The sequence below is a fragment of the Amblyomma mixtum genome, chromosome 3, assembly GCF_055824585.1.
Source record: "Amblyomma mixtum isolate Tamu chromosome 3, ASM5582458v1, whole genome shotgun sequence".
Lineage (NCBI taxonomy): Eukaryota > Metazoa > Arthropoda > Arachnida > Ixodida > Ixodidae > Amblyomma > Amblyomma mixtum.
The window spans coordinates 101091775-101111205 of record NC_143014.1 but is presented as its reverse complement, the minus strand read 5'-3'; the positions used below and the strand labels follow the sequence as shown (position 1 = coordinate 101111205).

The 19431-nt window shown below is 47.0% G+C and overlaps 1 protein-coding gene across 2 annotated transcripts; it reads right to left on the bottom strand.

Moving 5' to 3' along the window:
* Positions 1 to 636: 636 nt before the first annotated feature.
* LOC149351156 (alpha-tocopherol transfer protein-like) lies at positions 637 to 18265 on the bottom strand. 2 transcript variants are annotated; one of them, XM_089580435.1, is made up of 6 exons: positions 17916 to 18265; positions 7823 to 7965; positions 6995 to 7234; positions 6225 to 6418; positions 5435 to 5545; positions 637 to 1193 (listed from the first exon to the last, which is right to left on the bottom strand). In XM_089580435.1, exons 2-6 carry the CDS (start codon positions 7953 to 7955, stop codon positions 969 to 971), a joined length of 903 nt encoding a protein of 300 aa, XP_089436561.1. In that variant the 5' UTR covers positions 7956 to 7965; positions 17916 to 18265; the 3' UTR covers positions 637 to 968. The 2 variants fall into 2 exon arrangements, with proteins under 2 accessions (XP_089436561.1, XP_089436560.1); XM_089580434.1 differs by having other exon boundaries at positions 7823 to 7971; positions 17916 to 18264.
* Positions 18266 to 19431: the final 1166 nt, after the last annotated feature.

Below are 19431 nucleotides of genomic sequence, written 5' to 3'. Positions count from 1 at the left end.
TCCCGTCGCGACTGGTATGCGCGGCTGGTGTGTTACACCCGCCAAACTGTGGCTTGGCAGAGATGTAACTAATTCCTTTATCACAACATATGGCAGGAATATGCCGGAAAAACGCGCGACATTTCTCGGACTCCGGAAGTGTCCAGCCCTGCACCTAATTTCTGCCCACAAAACAGGTCGGGCCGCCATGATGAAGAAGTGCAGGGCAGCCGACTTACATTTTTCTGCAACCCGTCCATAGGCAGTATGTAGCGCAGACATCCATCAGAATCGCTACCACAAAATGACTTTCGCTAAGCATCGGGCGTAAAGCGGCCGCAGTGTGACTTCGGGGTGGCGGTGAGTGTGAGTGGTGGCTTGAGTGAGTGAACGTGAGCCTGTACATGTCACTGAGCGCTCACGAGAGTAAGCACGAGCGGATTCAGTGAGTCGTAATTAGCGGGAGTGAGCGGTGACCGCATGTAAGCGTCATGGCATTGGTTGGAAAAGCGGTTTTGGATGAGCTTCATTCAGGGAGCGACCAGTTTTTCCGAGCCATGCTCCGACGTGACATTAAATGTAATGTCTCGCACTTCATGCTTTAAATTGTCTGACGTATATTATAACAATGGTCAATTGCAATAAAACGAGCTTAAGTGGCGCATAAACGCTTAGTTTATTCAGTAGCTATATTGTTAGCTTTATTAAATATAAGGGTTGTGCGGGGCCCGGATCACGGTTTATTAACGAGCGATCGTGGCACGTCAGTTCAAATCACAGCAGATTAGCCAGCTGGGTTGTAACTGCGCGACGCACTCATGTTTTCACATTCACATGTGCAAGGCCTATTAGGCCGGCTTCTTCCGATAAAACAGTTGTCTGAACTGGTATTGAGCCGCGCCCGTCTCCGCCCCTACCCGTTTCCGCCGTTGTCGGATCACTCGAGACAGCCGCCGCGCTGTTGTTGAGATCGCCTGCTCTTCTTCTTGTCAGAGGTGCGTTATTGTTTCCTCGAGCTCAGAAGGTGTTTCGCAGCTGTCGCTGTTCTTGTAGCCGTATCTGCTGTCCTCTACAAACAAGTCTTCCTGCGCATCCATCTGCGACCAAAACTTGTCGAATACCGTGTCCGACACAAGGCCACCGTAAGCTTCTGGCAGTATACTGGCTGGAACGTATTCATACAGCCCTTCGAGCTTGTGCCCATGGATGTGGATCTGAAAAATGGGTCAGGAAAGAAGAAAAACATTCTGCATTTTCACTTTAAATTCAAAGCTGTATGCTTGGAAGAATATTATAACGCTTTGTTTCTTGCCATCTATAGTCTATTAACACCTATAGACACTCAATGGACTATGACACTTTAGAACCGCTTAGTACGGCATCCTGATATATTAAGTCTGTCTTATAGAAGTGTTTCGAAGGAGGGAAGTAGCTCTGAACTGGCGGGGCTGAAAAGACGTGGAAAGAGACCACTCGCAGTTTAATTATCACAAAACAGCCATGTGATGCACACTGCGCGTTCGCGGTAAATGTCTGTTACAAGTATGATGGCAGTGTGGCGGCCCTTATTTTTAGAAAATGGTGAATGACTTGCGGCTGCCGTAGCGACTGGTCGCTATATATTGTTTTGCTTGACACATACGCAGGAATTGATTTGCTTCTCGCAGATTCCCGACACGCGTTGCGTATCACTTCTACTGCAGCTTTTTCGGCATGAGCTCCAAGCCACCTGTGAAAGCTGGCAAGATCCTGAATTACCTTATCCTGAAGACGCCAGGATCCGCAATTTCTGACCCACGAGGCAGAAGCCATCCGCGAAAGTGGCATAAATCAAATTTGCGATTTATGCAAAAAGCATAAACCGCGAAATCGTTGTAAATAAAAAGGGGTACTGCGCACAAAAAGACACGGACAAGAAGGTAACACAAAAAGCGCAGACTCGCGACTAACTTTATTCCTTTTATAACTTCAAACTGTCACATCACACACATGCGCAAACCAAAAACCTGTCTTCATTGTGATAAAGTTTGATCGAAGGGTCACTTATACAATCTTTACCCTTCTGTTTGATACAAAACGCCTCAGCCAACTCACGCGCCACTTGGTCACGGCTCCTCCTCTAAACTTTGGTATCTGCCAGCAAAGGCAGGCATGGCTTATCGCGCGTAGCATCCGGGCACGCGCCACAGTGGCAGGGTAAATTCGACCCTGTTCCTGATTTCATCAAAAGCTGGTGTTCCCTTAAGCGATCATTCAAACATCGGCCTGTCTGACCGATGTATACTCTGCCACAGGTGAGGGGAATCTGATGTACGGCACCCGTCTGGCAACTGACGAAACGAGTGGCATGACGCTTCACGCAGTCCGCCTTCCTCTTCCCTCCGGACATGCATGACCTGAGGGCACAATGAGGCCAATTGCACGGGGCGGTAAAAACTACCGGCACACCGTGGCGTTTCGCCACATTCTTCAGAAGCCGCCGCGGTGGCTCAGTGGCTACGGTGCTCGGCTGCTGTCCCGAAAGACGCGGGTTCGATCCCGGCCGCGGCGGCTGAATTTCTTTGGAGGAGAAATTCGAGGCCCGTGTACTGTGCGATGTCAGTGCACGTTAAAGAACCCCAGGTGGTCGAAATTTCCGGAGCCCTCCACTACGGCGTCTCTCATAGCCTTCTTCAGGTTGTGGGAAATCGTGTGTACAGGTGCAGCCAAAAGTAAATGGAAGGCGCGACAGCGTGGCAAACCATGTCGCAGCGCTTTCTAACGCCGGCTCTGGAAACTGATTAGCTCGGTCGCCAGGAAGGCGCGCGCGCTATCAGCAGACCCTTGTCTCGAGCGTACGGCCATCACTTTCGGCGGCTCGAACGGATGCTTGTTGCTTTTCAAATGTGACACCACGGATTTCACGGGCGCGGCCTGCCGCTAAATGCGTCGTCATCACTAAGCAATCAAAACATGCCGATGATAGCGGCGTCCGCTCGCCGCTGAGTATTTTCAGCTGCTGAGTATTTTCAAACGGCGCAAATCGCTCTTCAAACTAATCGCAGGCAGCGCCCGTGAAATCCGTGGTGTCACATTTGAAAAGCAACAAGCATCCGTTCGAGCCACCGAAAGTGATGGCCGTACGCTCGATACAAGGGTCTGCTGATAGCGCGCGCGGCTTCCTGGCGACCGAGCTAAGCAGTTTCCAGAGCCGGCGTTAGAAAGCGCTGCGACATGGTTTGCCACGCTGTCGCGCCTTCCATTTACTTTTGACTGCACCTGTACATACGGTAGAACCGCTGGCCTCATTTCCTTAGAACGGCCACTATCCCGGCACGTCCTATCTTTCAGTTTGCGCAGAAGCTTCTCTGCCAATTGAAGCAGGAAAACCAGCCTTCGTCATCCTAATGACCTGATTATTGAGGCTCTCGTGCACCAGGTGTGCGCAAGACTTAGACAAGGCGTCCTGCAAGCAATACGTTCCGATGGCTCGTTTGACAGTCTTGAAATGTGCGAAATCATAAATCGGAAAAGCACAATTGAAAACAGCTACCGCTCATCATGGGTATTTCCACGAACGTTTAATGACAATGCAACTTTTTTATTTAGGTATTCTAAAATTGTTACATACACACATCTGAACCATCTCGCCTTCTTCCTGAGTTCCAATGCGAGCCCTCCGCGCGCTTGCATCGAGGCACCCTGCACTGCCGGCATGCGTCCAGAGTGACTGCGCCTGTACGCCGCGCGAACACGTTCCAGGCCTGCCGTTGCGACCTCGAACGTGTTCACAAACGGGTGAGACCTCTGTTTACTTCACCTCGAACGGGTGAGTTGCTACGAACGTGGCGTGTCCTCACGAGCCGTTTTACTCGAGCGCACTCAGGCGTCCGCAACCGCGTCGTTGTTCAACTTGGCACGGAAGCGATGGCGACCTCGGCATCCCGATATAGCCTTAATTTGAGGCCGTTACGGGGCGGCAAGTTTGACCACTTCCTTGTTTGAGCTGTGCTTCCGTTGCCAGGTTTGAAAAAATAAAACAAAAAAGCTCGCGAGAGAGAAGCGCTCAAATGTGTTTGGATGAAAAGTCAGAGCGCAAAGAATTAAAAACCCTGAAAATCTTTCATTGTTACTGCGGCCACTAGAATTGTCAGTGGCCTGACAAAGTTGCTGCATATTTTGACTTCATAGACATAGACATAGGTCCCGCTACAGTGCTCAGCTTTGAGACCTCCTTCTGTATTCTTCTTGTACTTATAAGTTTTGCATATATTTTTGAATAAACTCTGAAAAAATACGTTTTCCCTCTGCATTATTTTTTTAGGGGTTGAGGGACGCATTAAAGAGAGACTAGATAGCGGTTGCAGTCTTACAAACGAAAGCTTAGGCGCTCTTCGATGCAGCATAAAGATGCCACCTCGCACTAAATATAAACTGTCTGCAGCCGCTTATTAAAGCGTTTTTATAACTGACTACCAGAAAAACATGCCCAACTTGTGTGCCTCTTCGTATTGCTCAGCTGCAGTGCATTTAATCAGATTCCAAGTTCATTAATGGATTTTTGCGTCCAAGTTGAGTACGACGTAATACTCTGATGTTACGTTAATGAAATATTGCCAGCCCAATCGTTGCAGCCGTTGCGATGAAGTAGAGCCTTCCGGCACTGCTTACACGCATTTAGACGAGGGAGCCACTTGTGTTTACGTCTCTTGTTAACAGTAGTTTCTACCTCTATGAAAATTCTGCGTATACCTTTAAATATTGCTGACAGTGGAGGCATAAAGCGCTGAACGAGCCCGTATCCATCGGTCGTTGCCGTGGAAGCACGTTAAACATTCGTTAGCGCAAGTTTCACGTATTAGTGCTCTAATGGAAATGCGAAAGAAAAAATATGTGAAAAAGAAAGCATAATTTTGCATCATCATGTCAACGCTGGGAATTTCCAGCGCGCTTGCAAAAAGTAGCTTCTTAAAGTCGCCTCGGACTCCTGCAGGCTCGAGAAGTCGCGACTTGCCACCCGGATGCTCGTCTCGGATCTTGTTAGTCCTGGAGGCTGCCTACCCGATGAATAGCACTACGCCCTAAATGAGGGCGCGTCATGCTTTTCGGGCAATTACTGCATTTGCAGCTGCCAAGAATTTCCCCTCGTGGTCATTCTCCTTATCATCTTTTCTCCCCTTAACGTCCTGTACAACTACTGACCGATGCTGCAGGTGCCGTCCGCGTTCTGGGCAGTAACAGTACAGCGAACGTTCTCGTGCCATCAAAATATTTGCCTCAACTTTTACCTTCTCTTCCTGCATTAACGCGGCCACTCCATTCCATTTCTTAAAAACTGAGAGGGTAGAAAAAAAAATCGTTACGTCCGGTTTATGACCGCTCGTGTCATATGTATGCTCCCCCCGTTGAGGGCAGGCCGCGTTAGCTTTCACCATGCTTCCGCGGTTCTTGCCCCCCACCCCCCTTGCGCACTCACCCGTTGGACAATTTTGCTCTTCAGGAACGGCCGCACGAGGGCAAAGCAGAAGTCGAAGCCCCTCGACTCTCGCACGACGTGCACCGCCCGCAGCCGCAATGGCATGCTCTCCTGATGAAAGGAAGCGGTCAGGAGGAAGGAAACCGCAGTTCAACAGTTAAGAGGGCACAAATCAATCAATCAATCAATCAATCAATCAATTGCGATAAATCAGAATGGAGGCGGGCGAATGTGGCGGCACATTTAGCAGCTAAAGGCCCTGGCCAATACCAGTGTGCTGCTCATCTCTAAACCGTCCTATAGAATGCGCTACGCCTTTCGTGCAACGCATTTCAATGGTTGCATGTGTTCTCAACGACGATTTTTTTCTTCACGTAATAAAAGGTATGCACAAACTCGTCCAATTTCTTACGTCGCACTGGGAAGATTGTTCGATGTCGTCGTATATACTGAAAAATGCCTATGTAAAGCTGCCGAGGTAGCGCTGAAATTTTCAGTCTTTCATAGCTTTAGAGACGCGACGAAAGCTACCAGCAAAGCTTTCTTTTTTTTCTTTCGTATTCTTGAGGAGCCGAAATATAGCCGTTTGAACGTGTCGGCAGTACGAAACAACTGTTCACGGGCCGAGCAGCCAGCAATCACCGGCAAGGGTAACGGACTTCGCATGTTGTCTCATTACGACAATTTCCTAACGACTGTTTCTCACCGATGCCGCCGAGATGTTATGCTTACGTGTGGCCGTACACGGCGCATCGAAGAAGCACGCAAGCATTAATGCAGAAGGACCTACCTGCACATGGTCCAGCATGTCTTTCATGAGGCCTAGTTTGCAGTAAATGGCCTGCTCAATGCCGAACCCGTCGTAGTCGATAATGATCACGATGCCAGCCGTCTGGCCTGACGGGCTTCGCTCCAGGAGCCCCAGGCAGAGCATGAAGGCTCGATGCACTTCAATTTGCGACACCACGGTGGGGTTCCACATACCTAGAAGAATCAGTTAGAACATTAAAAATAAATTATAGTGCTGCACAAACATTATAGTGCCATTTCTTTTCATCTCATTGAAATCCAAGGTTAGCCTGCTCTTTTTGTGTTTGGATCAGAGAATATCTGCATTTTTGAATTTTTGTTTTTACTCTGTTTGATCACAGTGATGCATTGTAAACGCTCCTGCATGGGCCCGAAAAGGGCCTGCAGTATGTTTAAATAAATAAATAAATAAATAAATAAATAGCTTCACTATCCGCTTCACAAACACAAGCGCGTCTGTGGAAAAGACTAGCTGAGCTTCAGCTACAGGAAAGAGCAGAATGATGGGCTTAAACATGACTTTGGAAGATGGTAAGTTACCGAAGAAGTAAAATATGCCGTTCTTCAGAGATCCTATTTAAACACGTTATCTATGGAGTTGAAAGCCATTTGAGGTATGTCGCTGTGGCAGCCGATAAAAAAAAAAAGAACAACGGCATGTTGTTCAACAATTTGAAGCGCGGGCGCGAGGCCTGCACGAAATTGTTAATAAATGGCTTAATGACAGGAGAGTCGGTCACACACGCTTACCACTTCTGACGATCAAGATCTGTCGACCTTGAACGTCTCTGTGGGGTAGAACGGCCATGATGCTTCTGCACTCTGGAGCAATGGATGAAGGCCTGTAGTTGTCGAAAATAGGTCCCCAGCTGCTCCGAATGCGGTAGTACTTTGTGATGCTCTTCAGCGATGCCTCAACGTTGTACTTCCTCACGCGCAGGAACCGAAGCGCAACTTCAGGTTTGTTGTGCCAGAAGAGTCCAGGCTCATCTGTGATAATGAAGAGGTTGCGAAATTTAACTGCAAATTCCGCCCAAAAGACCGCCTTAATTATTGGGCTGAAGACAAAAAGAAAACAGGAACAGAGAAGAAGCTAGGCTTGTCCAAAGCGTTACGATCTGAAAGCATACATGTTTATAGCGGTACGGATGCAACACACGCCATGAATGGCTGGAATTTCACACGTTTTATTTATCCCTCGAAATAACGATTCAACGCTGATACCATGCTTTCAGGAGTTGCGCTTGGATTTAAAAGCCATGTATGACAACGGATAGTTCTGAGGTATTCATTTGATTAAGGCACAAAATACTTCTGTATGCGCGGGACGGAAGGACAATAAAAGAACGCTATTCCAGTGCTCGATTTTTTAAGACCGCAGTGAAAGTTGAAATACATGCTTCGTGTAAATATACAGGCACGCGGATGGACAATGTCGCCTTCCCGCGTTCACTTTCATCTCGTCGCTTAAAATCAAGACCCAGGTGCCACAGAAGTGGGACAACATGATGTCCGGCAAACTGAGGGAAAAGCTCAAGCGCCGCGCCAAATATTGCCGAACAAGGCGGAAAACCTGACCGTTGAGCAGTTTCGCCAGCTCGTGCAGAGCTTGATGTCTGCGCTCGTCCGTCTCTCCCAGCTCCTCTTCGGCAATTTGCCGCAGTTTTGGAGGAAGTGCTGAGTCCGCCATGACGGTGTTAGTCACGTACATGGTGAAAGTTCTGCAGCTTGAAAAGAAAAACAGGCGGCAGATGATGACAAAACGCAGAAACCACCAAAACAAACGCGTACTGAAAACGCACGAATGCAGTACGTATTAAATGTGTGAACTCGGCTGATAAACCAGGAGACGGAGGGCGCGCTTCAACCTTAGCTGGAGACTGACGTTATCGTCGTACTGCTGTCGGCAGTCGGCAGCTTCTGTATGCGAAACATGTATAGCTATATCCAGGTAGCGCCGAATATTACAATAATTCTGTATGTTATGCGAGTTGCGTTGCAATTAAGTGTTGCATTGGAAAGTTACATTAATGTTCAAAATTAACAAAATGTGAACGCGTCCTTTCCGCTGGTTTTCTACTTACCATGCACCAACTGACCCAACAAGCTACGCTTCTTCAATACAATGTTACACGTTACATCGAAAACTTTAGTTTAACATTCTAAGTAAACATTATTCTATTGCTCATTTTGAAATGTTTTTAGAATGTTCTAAATTACCAATAATGTTATATGTTGTATAATAAACAATGGTTTTACGTTCCAAATAAACACTGTTTTAAACACCTTGTGAACGTCATTATAATGTTTTAATCAGAACTATAAAAGAGCATTGCAAATCATATTTCAAACACAGGGTTCCAAAACTTTTGCGACTCTTCTTGCAGTGAACATGCTTTTCAACTTTACTTCGCAACTAAACCTTCTAGATTGTGTCGACCATAGATTGCATGCACAACCCCATTATTTCATCACAAAGCTTTTCTTATTGCCTATTCGCAATCGCAACTATCACCCGTGGGACGCCTCTAAGTGATGGTTATATAAGTTTGCCTCCATGCTATCCGTTCGGAGGTGAGTCTGAGTTGCATGTTGTGCTGTATTGTGGAGTTCAAGTGTTGCCCTCACTGTTGTTCCTTGCAAATCATTGTGATGTTGTGAAACATACCAAATGGCGGGCCTGCATGCTCGTGCAGGCTTGCTGAACCATTTTCGAGAATGTTACGTTTATACTGTTTAAATCTCTCATTAATGTTAGGGCAAGGGTTCATTTGTAACAATAAAAAAACGTTATGGAAAGTAAATTAAGAACATAGAGTTAACATTTGAACAAAACATAAATATAACATAATTGTAATGTTTCTGTGCTACCTGGATACTGACGAGCGTTACTGATGTCTGGCTTTTGCTTGAATATTATGCGATGACATAAGAGCTCCACGTCTCCACGCCCACCGACGGGGCGAGACACATTTCAGAGTACGAGCTGTGCACACCACGAGACTCCAATCGCCGTCCTTTGTTTGTTTGTTTTTGCTTTTATTTTTGAATAGCCAGCGCCATCTCTCGCAAAGGTTTCCAAATTGTCGGTGAAATGCGGACCAAGGAGTGCGCACCGTGGAGAAGCTGGAGTGGCACGAGCCAAGCGTGAGCGGCGCGCAAGAATTTCAAGAGAGAACGGGAGCGAAGGTTGCATGTCCCGAAAACAAGATGTAGCTGTTATTTTCTCCGCTGCATCTAATAAGCGTGTTTATTATTGCTTATAAGCGGACTTATGAGCCATAATGAGCGCTAGTTAAGAAGCCCTGCCGGCCAAAATTTATCTGGAGTGCGGAACAGTGAAGTGGCGAGGAGGGGGCAGCATCGTAGCGCCGGCGGGCATGTCCATGCCGGCGGGGCAGAGAATGTGACATGGCACGTGCGTCACGGAGTGACACGATTTGATAGATGTCGCTTTGTCCTCGCCGCAGGCACAGTTTTCGAACAGCGTGAGAAATGACCCAAAATTGTTGAGCCACAGCGGCGAGGGTGATCGCGTTTTCGAAATTTTAAACAGCGATATGGCTTTACTAACGGCCGGCTACAAGCCACTAATTTCAATCAAGCGCCTATCGGTAACAGTTCTGAAGATAACTATTAGAATTTAGTTAATCACTTTGATAGTTAACATGATTATCCTGTTTTTTTAACGTCCGCCAACGCTGCTAGTAACTATGGCGCAGAAAGCTTCTCCTCACGCCAAGAACCCTGTTTTTAAAAATTATTGGTAGGCTTCCCTGGAACGCCTGGCATACCTGTCAGATGACTGAATGCCGCACGAATGAAACGGGCACTCATCGTTATTCAAATGCCATGTTGTTTATTGTCCACAAGGCAGGCCGAATATATACAGCTGCTGGAGGGGAAGTCGCTGATACGGATGATGATAGTAAAGTGCCTCTTGTAACATCCTCTCCTCGTTAGCTTGAAGCATTCTATTAAACAACAAAGTCCTGTAAATGCTTGGGTGGCCTAATATTGAGAGTTGGCTTTCCACTTGCACGGCGTCCCTCTTGGACTCTTGGTTGGCTTCTGGTGACTGTATCATGCGAACACTTGATTCCGGGCTGTCCGTTGCTGCTTGCTGGGCATGTGGACAAGGTTATGTGTAGTGCTGGATACCACTGTTGCCTGATGGAATCCGTCCTAGGCGCACCCTGTTTCGCCTCAGTCTGTTGCCATCTGCTTCAACATCATAGGACCTGAAACCAAGTTGCTCGGTCGCAATGCCTCTTTTCCATCTATTCTCCTCTCCGAATGGCTGGACTGAGAAAGATCTTTGGCACGTTGGTTGTAGTAGCACTTCACTCGGCGTTGCTTTGCCTGGTTCTGTATCTGACAGTTCACAGCTCTTGGCTGGAGCAAGACACGTGTTGTTGGAAGTATTGTTCGTGTTCTTCGAGCCATTATGGGTTGCGCTGGGCTGGCTCCTCTTCCTTGAAGGGGTGCATTGCGGTAATCCAGCGTGGATTTGTGGCAGAGCATCCGCCTCGCATTCGGGAAGTGCTGGTTTCGATCCCCAGTGCCGCCGGGTACCCACCGGTTTTCTAATGGGTACAAGATTTCCCCCGACCCGGTGCTCGGCATTTCTAGGGTGAAATGCTTAGGAAAAAGGTCTTGGACCAAACCGTTAAACCAGACCAAACTAGAGCTAGCCGTCAAAGGCTAGCTGTGGGTCACTACCAGTTTCAAGTGCCTTTTTCAACACCTTGCCTATTGTTACCACTGACTCTACCATGCCGTTAGATTTTGGGTATCCTGGACTTGACGTCTTGTGTTGGAAATGCAATTCACGGGAAAAGTTAGCAAATTCCACTCCTGAAAACTGTGGACCATTGTCACTGATAACGGCCAAAGATATGCTATACCTAGCAAAGTCAGCCCTCAGGCATCTGAAAACACTTGCAGGTGTTGTAGACGTCAACTGATCAGACTCCGAAAATCTACCGTAGTAGTCAACTGTTGCCAGGAAATGCTTCCCTTGAAGTTCCATTAGGTCGACACCTACTCTTTCCCATGACTTTGTTGGCGTTGGGTGCGGCTGCAGGGCATCCTTTGCTGCTTGTTGACATGCGCCTGGAATATTTCACATGTCGCAATTTTTTCCTGCTCTTCCTGATTCATTCCTGGCCAGAAAATGCATCCGCGTGCCCTTCTGAGGCAACTCTCAGTTCCAAGATGAGAAGACTGCAATTTCCTCTTGATTTGCTCGTGCACGCTCACGGGAATGACGACACGTTGACCTTTGTACACCATTCCATCTTCTATAGTTAATTCGTCCCTGAAGTTGAAGTACTACTTGACGTTGGCTGCGAGGCTTGACGTCAGCTTGACTGCTTGACGTCGGCCGGCCACTTCGTATGATGCTCCTCAGCCTGCACAGCGCTTAATCCCTCTGAGTAGCATTTCTGATCTCATCAAGTGTTTCTTGTCTTACACGTTGACGCGCAACAATATTCACGTCCGTGTATTCGTGACTGCCTTCAGTATATAGAAAGAAGGCTCTAGACATCGTGCTTGTGATGACAGGCTCTTTTCCTGGGCAATATTCAACCTCTATGCCGTATCGCTGCACCTGTAGCAGCATGCCCTGTAGGCACTCTATTCAGAGACTTTGTGACGATGGATTGCAGGTGTTTGTGATCAGTAACCACTCTTGTGTGACGGCCAAACACATATTGATGGAACTTTTCCAGTGCAAAAAAATTGCTAAGATCTCCTTTTCAGTCTGAGCATACCTGGTTTCTGTAAAGGTAAGTGCCACACTTCATTGTAAGTTTCTTTTTTACATCATAGAAAACTAGCACTAGTGGTGCTGTGGCCAGACGTTTCATGGCCTCAAATGCTTGATCTTGGTCACTTGTCCATATCCGTTGGCCATCTTTGGCTGTTAGTCTTCTTATTCGTTCCATGACATCGGGTATGCCAGATAGGAATCTGGCGATGTCGTCAACCATGCCGCACATTTGAAGGACTCCGATCACATCTGTGGGTGGAGCCATTCCACGATCTTTTCAGGGTCTGCCATAAATCCTTTGCTTGTCAGATTATGGCCCAAGGTGGTCGCTTCTTCGGTGTTAGACTCTAGTTTCTGTCTGTTCGAATTCGTTGTTCACTGCATGAGGTTGAGGTTGTTGCAAGCTACAGGTAGGATTAGCCTTGCGAATCATGCCGGCAGCTGCTCCACCGTAGCGACACTTAAATGTCAAATAAGGCCCACAAATCATGCACATACCTGAGACCGGGCTGTCTACATCGCTATATACACAATCACCCATAATAGTCAATTGTCAACGTCTGCTGTCATCATCTGGAATTCATATCCGAGCACAGGAGGAACTTTCAAAGAAGATGTGAAGCCTCCTCTCTTGAATAGCTTCTACAGCTTCTGGTCGTGGTCATTTTGTGCCTTTTCCCTGCTCTGTCCTGTGCCGTGCACGAGTATATCATCTGCAACACATGTAACGCCTTCGAGAGCATCCAAAGCTGCCTATAGTCGTTTCTGAAAAAATTTGCTCCCAAGAGCCAAACCAAATGGCAAACGAAGCCATCTGTATCGTCCAAACGGTTCTGGAATGTAGTTAAAACACACGATTCTGGGTCCAGGACACAATGCCAATATCCATTCTTCAAATCGATTTTTGAGAACACCTTTGTCTGTGACAGCTCAGGCAAAATGTCATCCACTATTGGAAGTGGGTACTGTTCTCTCCGCAGTGCTTTCTTCAGCTACAGTGGGTCTATGCAGATTCTGAGCTCACCCTATTTCTTCTTTGCCGCTACCTTGCGGCTCACTCGTTCAGTTGGTTGATCTATTTCGGCAACGATCTTAATCCAGTCCTCGCAGTACCTGCCGAAGCTGACTCCCTGCTCACTGGTAGGCTCACTGGTACTCGACACGCAGCAGAGACATCTGACGGAGAATGTGGGTCTACGCTTGCAGGCGTCACTGTTCCGGGCAAACTACCTTAATCCTGCATGAAAATTGCTGGCAACTTGTCCACGATGGCACTCTTCGTAGCTGACAATGCACTTTGCTGGACTGCTGACACCATTTTATAGTTGACCGTTATGAGTGCCATCTTTTCAGATGTATATCTTCCCAACAGTGGTGACAGGTGGCTGTCCACGACAAATTCAAATGAGTACTTTTTTTTGTGACACAGGGTACCTGAGGTGGAGCCCGCACTTGCATTTTAGAGTGATGGCCGTTCCATTGTACACCCTCAGGCGTGAAGGAGCTTCATCTAGCTGGCTTCCTTGGGTGTATCTTTCTGGAAGGACGTTCACTGATGCTTCACTGTCAACCTGGAATCTGATGTGCCCATTGTTGTATATGTTTTCTAGCATAACAAAGATTCCATCGTTCTCTTTCTTCTGGAGAGCAAGAATTTCCTCTGAACTTGACTTTATTGAACAGCTTTGATTCTTTCCTTGCTCTTGCACTGCTTCGCAAAGTGATTCTTCTTTCCAAATGTACACTTGTTGCACTGTTTTCCCAAGCCGGACATGCGCTCTTATTAAATATATTAAATATGTGGCAGTTTCTGCAGTACTTGCGCGGTTTCTTCGGAGCTGACTTGGCTAGTAAAGGCTTCTTAGTCGTTCTCACGACGTGCACGGGACCTACGTCATGCTTAGGACTGCCTCAGTTGGCGCACCGAATTCAAGCATATTGGATACATCGATGACTGTTGATCCGGCACTAGTCAGCGTCACTTTCTGTTCACCAGTTTTCTTTTCCGGCCTCGTTGCTGTCAAATGCAGCTCCAAAAGTTACTTAAAACTTGCTCACTTGGAACGCAAGTCACCTGAACCGAGAAGCACATTTGCTGCGGCGGCTTCATCTCCATATTACTAGCCGTTGTCTTTTTGTCTTTGCGTTGACTGCAGTCCACTCGCTCGCACTCACGTCTCGCTGCTCACGCTCAATGTGACCGGCTCGGTAGCTGTCGTTGTCTTGCTTCATTTCAAGCGCTGATTACTGTCGTGCACTTCTGACATCACGCCAGATGAATGAATGCCGCATGAAAGAAACAGGCACTCGTCGTTACTCAAACGCCATATTAGCGCGATAGCGTTGAAGGCCCAGTTGTCCAGAAAATCTAGTGTCAACGTTGTGAGCGAAAAATAACGAGCATGAGTGGTAGGTGGTGCCCAGAGAGCAATCTAGGTGGCAGATGGACCACCTAGGTCACGTGACCTTGCAGCATCATCACAACCTGGCCACCGGATAGTGAGCGAACTGCCCACCATGCTAGGTGGAATGATTGGTCCCTCGGGCACGCCACTGGGAGCACCTGCCATCGCAGGGCAGTGGCGCATCTCTTAACCGTTGCACCACTGCTCCAGGAGGGACATGAGGACTAACAGGGATCTATGAATGTAAAGTAGAGAATGACCTTCTGTATATATGAGAACTAACCCAATACGCTATCGCGTCGTACCCTTAAGGCGGAGCTTAATTTTTTGTTTATTGCCCAAAAAGCGGGTCGAATATATACAGCTGCTGGAGGGGATGTCGCTGATACTGATGACAATAGTAAAGTACCTTTTTCAACATACCTACATTGATTAGTACTCACTGCCCTACACATACACACACGTGGACATAAAGGAGCGTTCCCCGGACGCAGGTTCCCCACTGAGAACACATTTACTACCCACACGCCATCTATAGGGGTAGCGGTGTAAATCAGACCGCGGGGTTTTTCAGTGGCCGCCGCATGCCTGCGCCACTATGGCACGTCAAGCAAAGAGGATATAAAGCATCAGCATGCTCATTGCTACTCGCTTAATTCGTACCTCGGTAATTAACATTTATCTAATTGTACACATACTCATTATGATACACTCGTAAGATACCACTCTGCGTGAAAGACCCATGACATACATATAAACCTTAGCTTGTACCTTGCCGTACAAGTGTGCCTGCAATTATTTTAAATCTTTCTCGACACAAGGCCGACGCCACCTCTGCTGCTGAGTGGGAGCCTCAAAGCGGTCGCTTTAGAAGACGTCGCTAAGAAGAATTGCCCTATAGGATGGATACAGCATCACCGACGAGTCTGTAATGAAATCGTGGCTTTTTGGGCTTGTTGGTGCGTATTCATAGCAATTAAGACTGCAGCGCATCAGGGGACGAGGACACACGAAGAAGAAACTAACTCGTGGTCGTGTTGATCGTTTCTTCTTCGTGTGTCCTCGTCTCCTGCTGCGCTAGTCTCGCTTTGTAATGACAGAGCGCACATACGATAGGGACAGCGCATGTGGCACTAACAAGACTGTTTATGCAAGGCTGGCGATATCAGAAAGCATAGTCGTGCCTTTGCAGTCTTCCGTATTGACGTTGAGATCTGTGGAAACAACAGTCGGAGAAAAAGCTGGAAACTTGGTAGCTGACGGTGCACATTGGTAGTCTTCAGGGAGAGTGCCTCGAGGGTCCTCAAAAATGCAATGTCTTGACGGGGCGAAATAATTTATACCTGCAGCGTCTCCAGACGCATTTAAGAGCTCCCTAATGTCTTTTGAGGTCTCAAAATGTTGTTTTGTTATCGTCTTCTCCTGTAAAGCGATAAAATCTCATATTGCTTGTGTGCCTGTAGTATCCTGTCCTGTGAATTTAAAAAGCGGCCCTTTCTTTACAATTTCTGAATTAACTTGCAGCTCACAATGTCATACGACTTCAGGGTGAGAAGTATACACTTGATGTCAATTAAATTACCCCAGGAGCTGCGGCTTTAGTTGTAGCCATTTTCAGTTGCGATATATCGAACCTAAAGAAAAGCCAAGAACCTGATACTGCAGCGAGTTTTCACGGTGTCTTCGGCGCGCCATGACAGCGTCCAGTAGCCCGCAACCTGGCATGTCTGAAGTCTCCCTATAGTCATATCCACCAATTCTGGACAAAATCATTTTTCAACAGGGAATAGTTTATGAACGCAATTTTTTCCATATATTAGAAGATTTTACTATAAAATTCAATATGTCCTCTGACCTCCCCTCGGCAGGCTTTCATTTATTCGCTACTAACGTTTTTTCCTACTGCGAAAAACGTTCCCCATTGGTTTCCTATGCCAGTTTTAACTACTAGATGCGCGCGATGGAAAAACTTCAACAGAAAGATTTTGCTACGCATCGAAGAATGGATCGCTACCTTCAATATTTCCATAACAGTACCTTACAATATTTCAACATTAAAAATTTTTATCCAAGAATGCTGTACTTGTGGTTGCAACACACCTACTTCAGGACTAACACATTGGTATATCGAAAAGAACATTAGCTATTCTTTCAATGCACCCGGCGCATCTAACGGACAGAAAATTTCATGACATCCGATTCCGAAAGAGCGTGGATCTTTGCGTATAAAGGACAGAAAGCCTCAAGTGGCTGCGGCGTAACGGGCCTCGTCAGTCCGGCGCACCTGGACATTTGCGATTAATGGCGAGGAATCACAACAAAGTATTTAAGGGGATAAACAGGGACTCCATCCTGCCGAACTTACGGTGGCAGGCTTTTGGAAAGTGCACACTGATTTTGCATGCCAGACGACTGAACTCTTTCTCATCATCCATGAGGTGACAACGATTAATGGCTGGAAATAACTTTTTCCAAACGGTAAAGTTTACTCATATGTTTGTCACCGATTTCAGTTCACCTCACGATTCCAGGTGAGCATGCACTTAAGGATGAAGTTCAAGACAGCATGGCACTATGACACTTTGGCACTATGCAGAGCACTATGCCTAGTTCAGGCAGCGTTAAGTTGCCTCCCGGCAAATTGCCGAGCCGTGCAAATGGTACAGGTGCCCACAAAAGTTTTCGGAACACGAAAATTACGACAACTTAATTTCTGAGCAGTTTCAGCATGCATCCACGAACTGACGGATAACTCCGTACTTTCCTTCGCGAACAACACGATGCACTTCTTAATGCCAGGCTGTGCCTCTGTGCAGCGAGAAAATTGAGGCTTTTTGTGATTGCAGCGTTTCGAAAACTTTTGTGGGCACCTGTAGGGGCCAGCATATGTCTATAACAGTGCATGTGCCAAATAGCATGCGTCAAGAAGTGACAAAAATGACAATAATTAAAGAGGTCTCCGACGGTTCTATCAGAAATAATGACTAATACTGTGAAAAGCATGTCATGATATTCATAAAACGAAGTCTGGTGATAACCAAATCTGTGCTCCTATTTGCTGCTTGAGCATCCAGCAAGCCGCTCACCCATAGACTATATTCATAATCGAAAATACTTTCTAGCATAACGGAAGAACAGCATTGTTTGCACTCATCGCGGCTTTCCCCTCCCCCTTCCTTCCTTCCTTCCTTCCTTCCTTCCTTCCTTCCTTCCTTCCTTCCTTCCTTCCTTCCTTCCTTCCTTCCTTCCTTCCTTCCTTCCTTCCTTCGTTTCTTCTTTGTAGGGGTAGGGGTGGGGGGGGGGGGGAGGGGAGTGGTTCTTTATTGCGTAGTACTGGAAAGAACACTCTCTACACCTATGCTTGACAGATGCTTTCGTGACAAATCGAACTTCTTTAATTATGGCTTACGAGCGGCTCGCTGCATGTTGAGTTAAAAATGCACGTTCGTTAGCCTCCAATTACTACAAAACAATAAAGGCGGGTACGTACGACAGTAGCCGACCGCGCGCAGCTGAGCATTGTCCCCGACGTTGTGGCGCGCTGCTAAACTCCTGGGCGTGCACGGTGCCGCCGCGAAAATGGGATACTGCGTATGCCAGCGACAGAAAACGTTCCCTCGCGTCCGTTCCTCCGAACCGGTCGCCAAATGGCGGCGGCCAAACGCGATGTCCTTGCGCGAGCGGAGCGCGTACAAGGCCACCGCTGTTTTGCGCGGACGCCCGAATCTAATCCGTCGAAAGGGCTCCGCCTCGTAAGCGGCGAAACAGGCGAAGCGTGCCGGCGTGGCTTCGGCGCTGGTTGTGCTGACGTAAGGGTGTTCGGTAAAGTTGGGTCATGGACTGACGAGCGGCGATAACGCCGTCTTCCGACGCTCCCCTTTCCGGGATCCCATCTGTTCGCCGTCGGAAAGTACTTAGCGAAACTTTCCGGCTGCCTTGTTTTCTCTCGCCTGAGGAAGGGACCTGTTGCAAAGAAGAAGAAGGGCAAAGCCTGCGGACTAAGAGACTCGAGTGAGGAGCCCAAGCTTGTATTGCACATTCTTTGAATATACCGGGCGTCCCAGCTAAATGTAACCGAACTTTTAAAAAACGCGAAATGTCCTAGTCCAGTGAAACCAACTCAGGGTTGTTCATAGCCGCGTGGCCTAGTCTTGAGTATTTTTTTCAGTCTTCAAAGTTAAGTAAATAGTTAAGTTTAATTAGCTAACTTTTTAATTATTAACTTCAGGAAGAAAGTGTCAATGCAAAAGTTTTAGATCACCTCGAAAAACCGCTAGTAGTGCTGTTTCCGTCAAGTTACGATTTACGTAGCTTAATTTATTGGCCTTAAAAGAAAGTTGTCGCGTGACCAGCTGCACGCACACTTCTCTGCCCCAATGTGCACCCAAAGTCTCATCGAGGAGAGGACTTCAGAAAAAATGGATTTTATTCTTTAAGGCGCGTCTTGGGACGTTGAAGTGGCACAGTTGTCATGTCGAAGCTTTTTCTTATTGTGCGGGTTATTTTTATTTTATTTTATTTATTTATTTATTTATTCATACTGTTAACCCTCTGTATGAGGGTCATTACAGGGAGGGAAACATATACAGATACAAGTGTAATTCTCTTCGCTAAAAACACTCAAATGCACAGAATTACAGATTTGCGCAGCAATCTTCCAGGAACATGTTCACACCTATCCCAAATTTGTCTACATCTGTTTGGTCCACAACGTCACTTGGTAGTTGATTCCAAATTTCTACAGCATCGGGAAAAAAGGAGTAGCAATAGAAATCAGTACGTGTAATAATAGGTTGTAATACCTTACTGTGATTTTTCCGTGGGCAACGCTTCATGGGAGGTGTAACATAGTGTTGTTTATTAACTTTGACTTTATCATTCATTATCAGAAAAAAAAGTTTCAATTTCTACTTTGTTCTTATTTCTAACGATTCTAACTGACACTGTTTTAGCATTGCTGTGACTGAATCAGTGCGGTGGTATTTAGAGCATATAAAACGTGCTGA

What these genes read in the sequence shown, in the direction of transcription:
- LOC149351156 (XM_089580435.1), bottom strand. Translation starts at nt 7,955, where the DNA reads ATGTACGTGACTAACACCGTCATGGCGGACTCAGCACTTCCTCCAAAA. An exon ending in ACATGCTGGACCATGTGCAG is followed by an intron (nt 5,546 to 6,224) that starts GTAGGTCCTTCT and finishes TCCTTTCATCAG; the next exon opens with GAGAGCATGCCATTGCGGCT. An exon ending in AGAGCAAAATTGTCCAACGG is followed by an intron (nt 1,194 to 5,434) that starts GTGAGTGCGCAA and finishes CCCATTTTTCAG; the next exon opens with ATCCACATCCATGGGCACAA.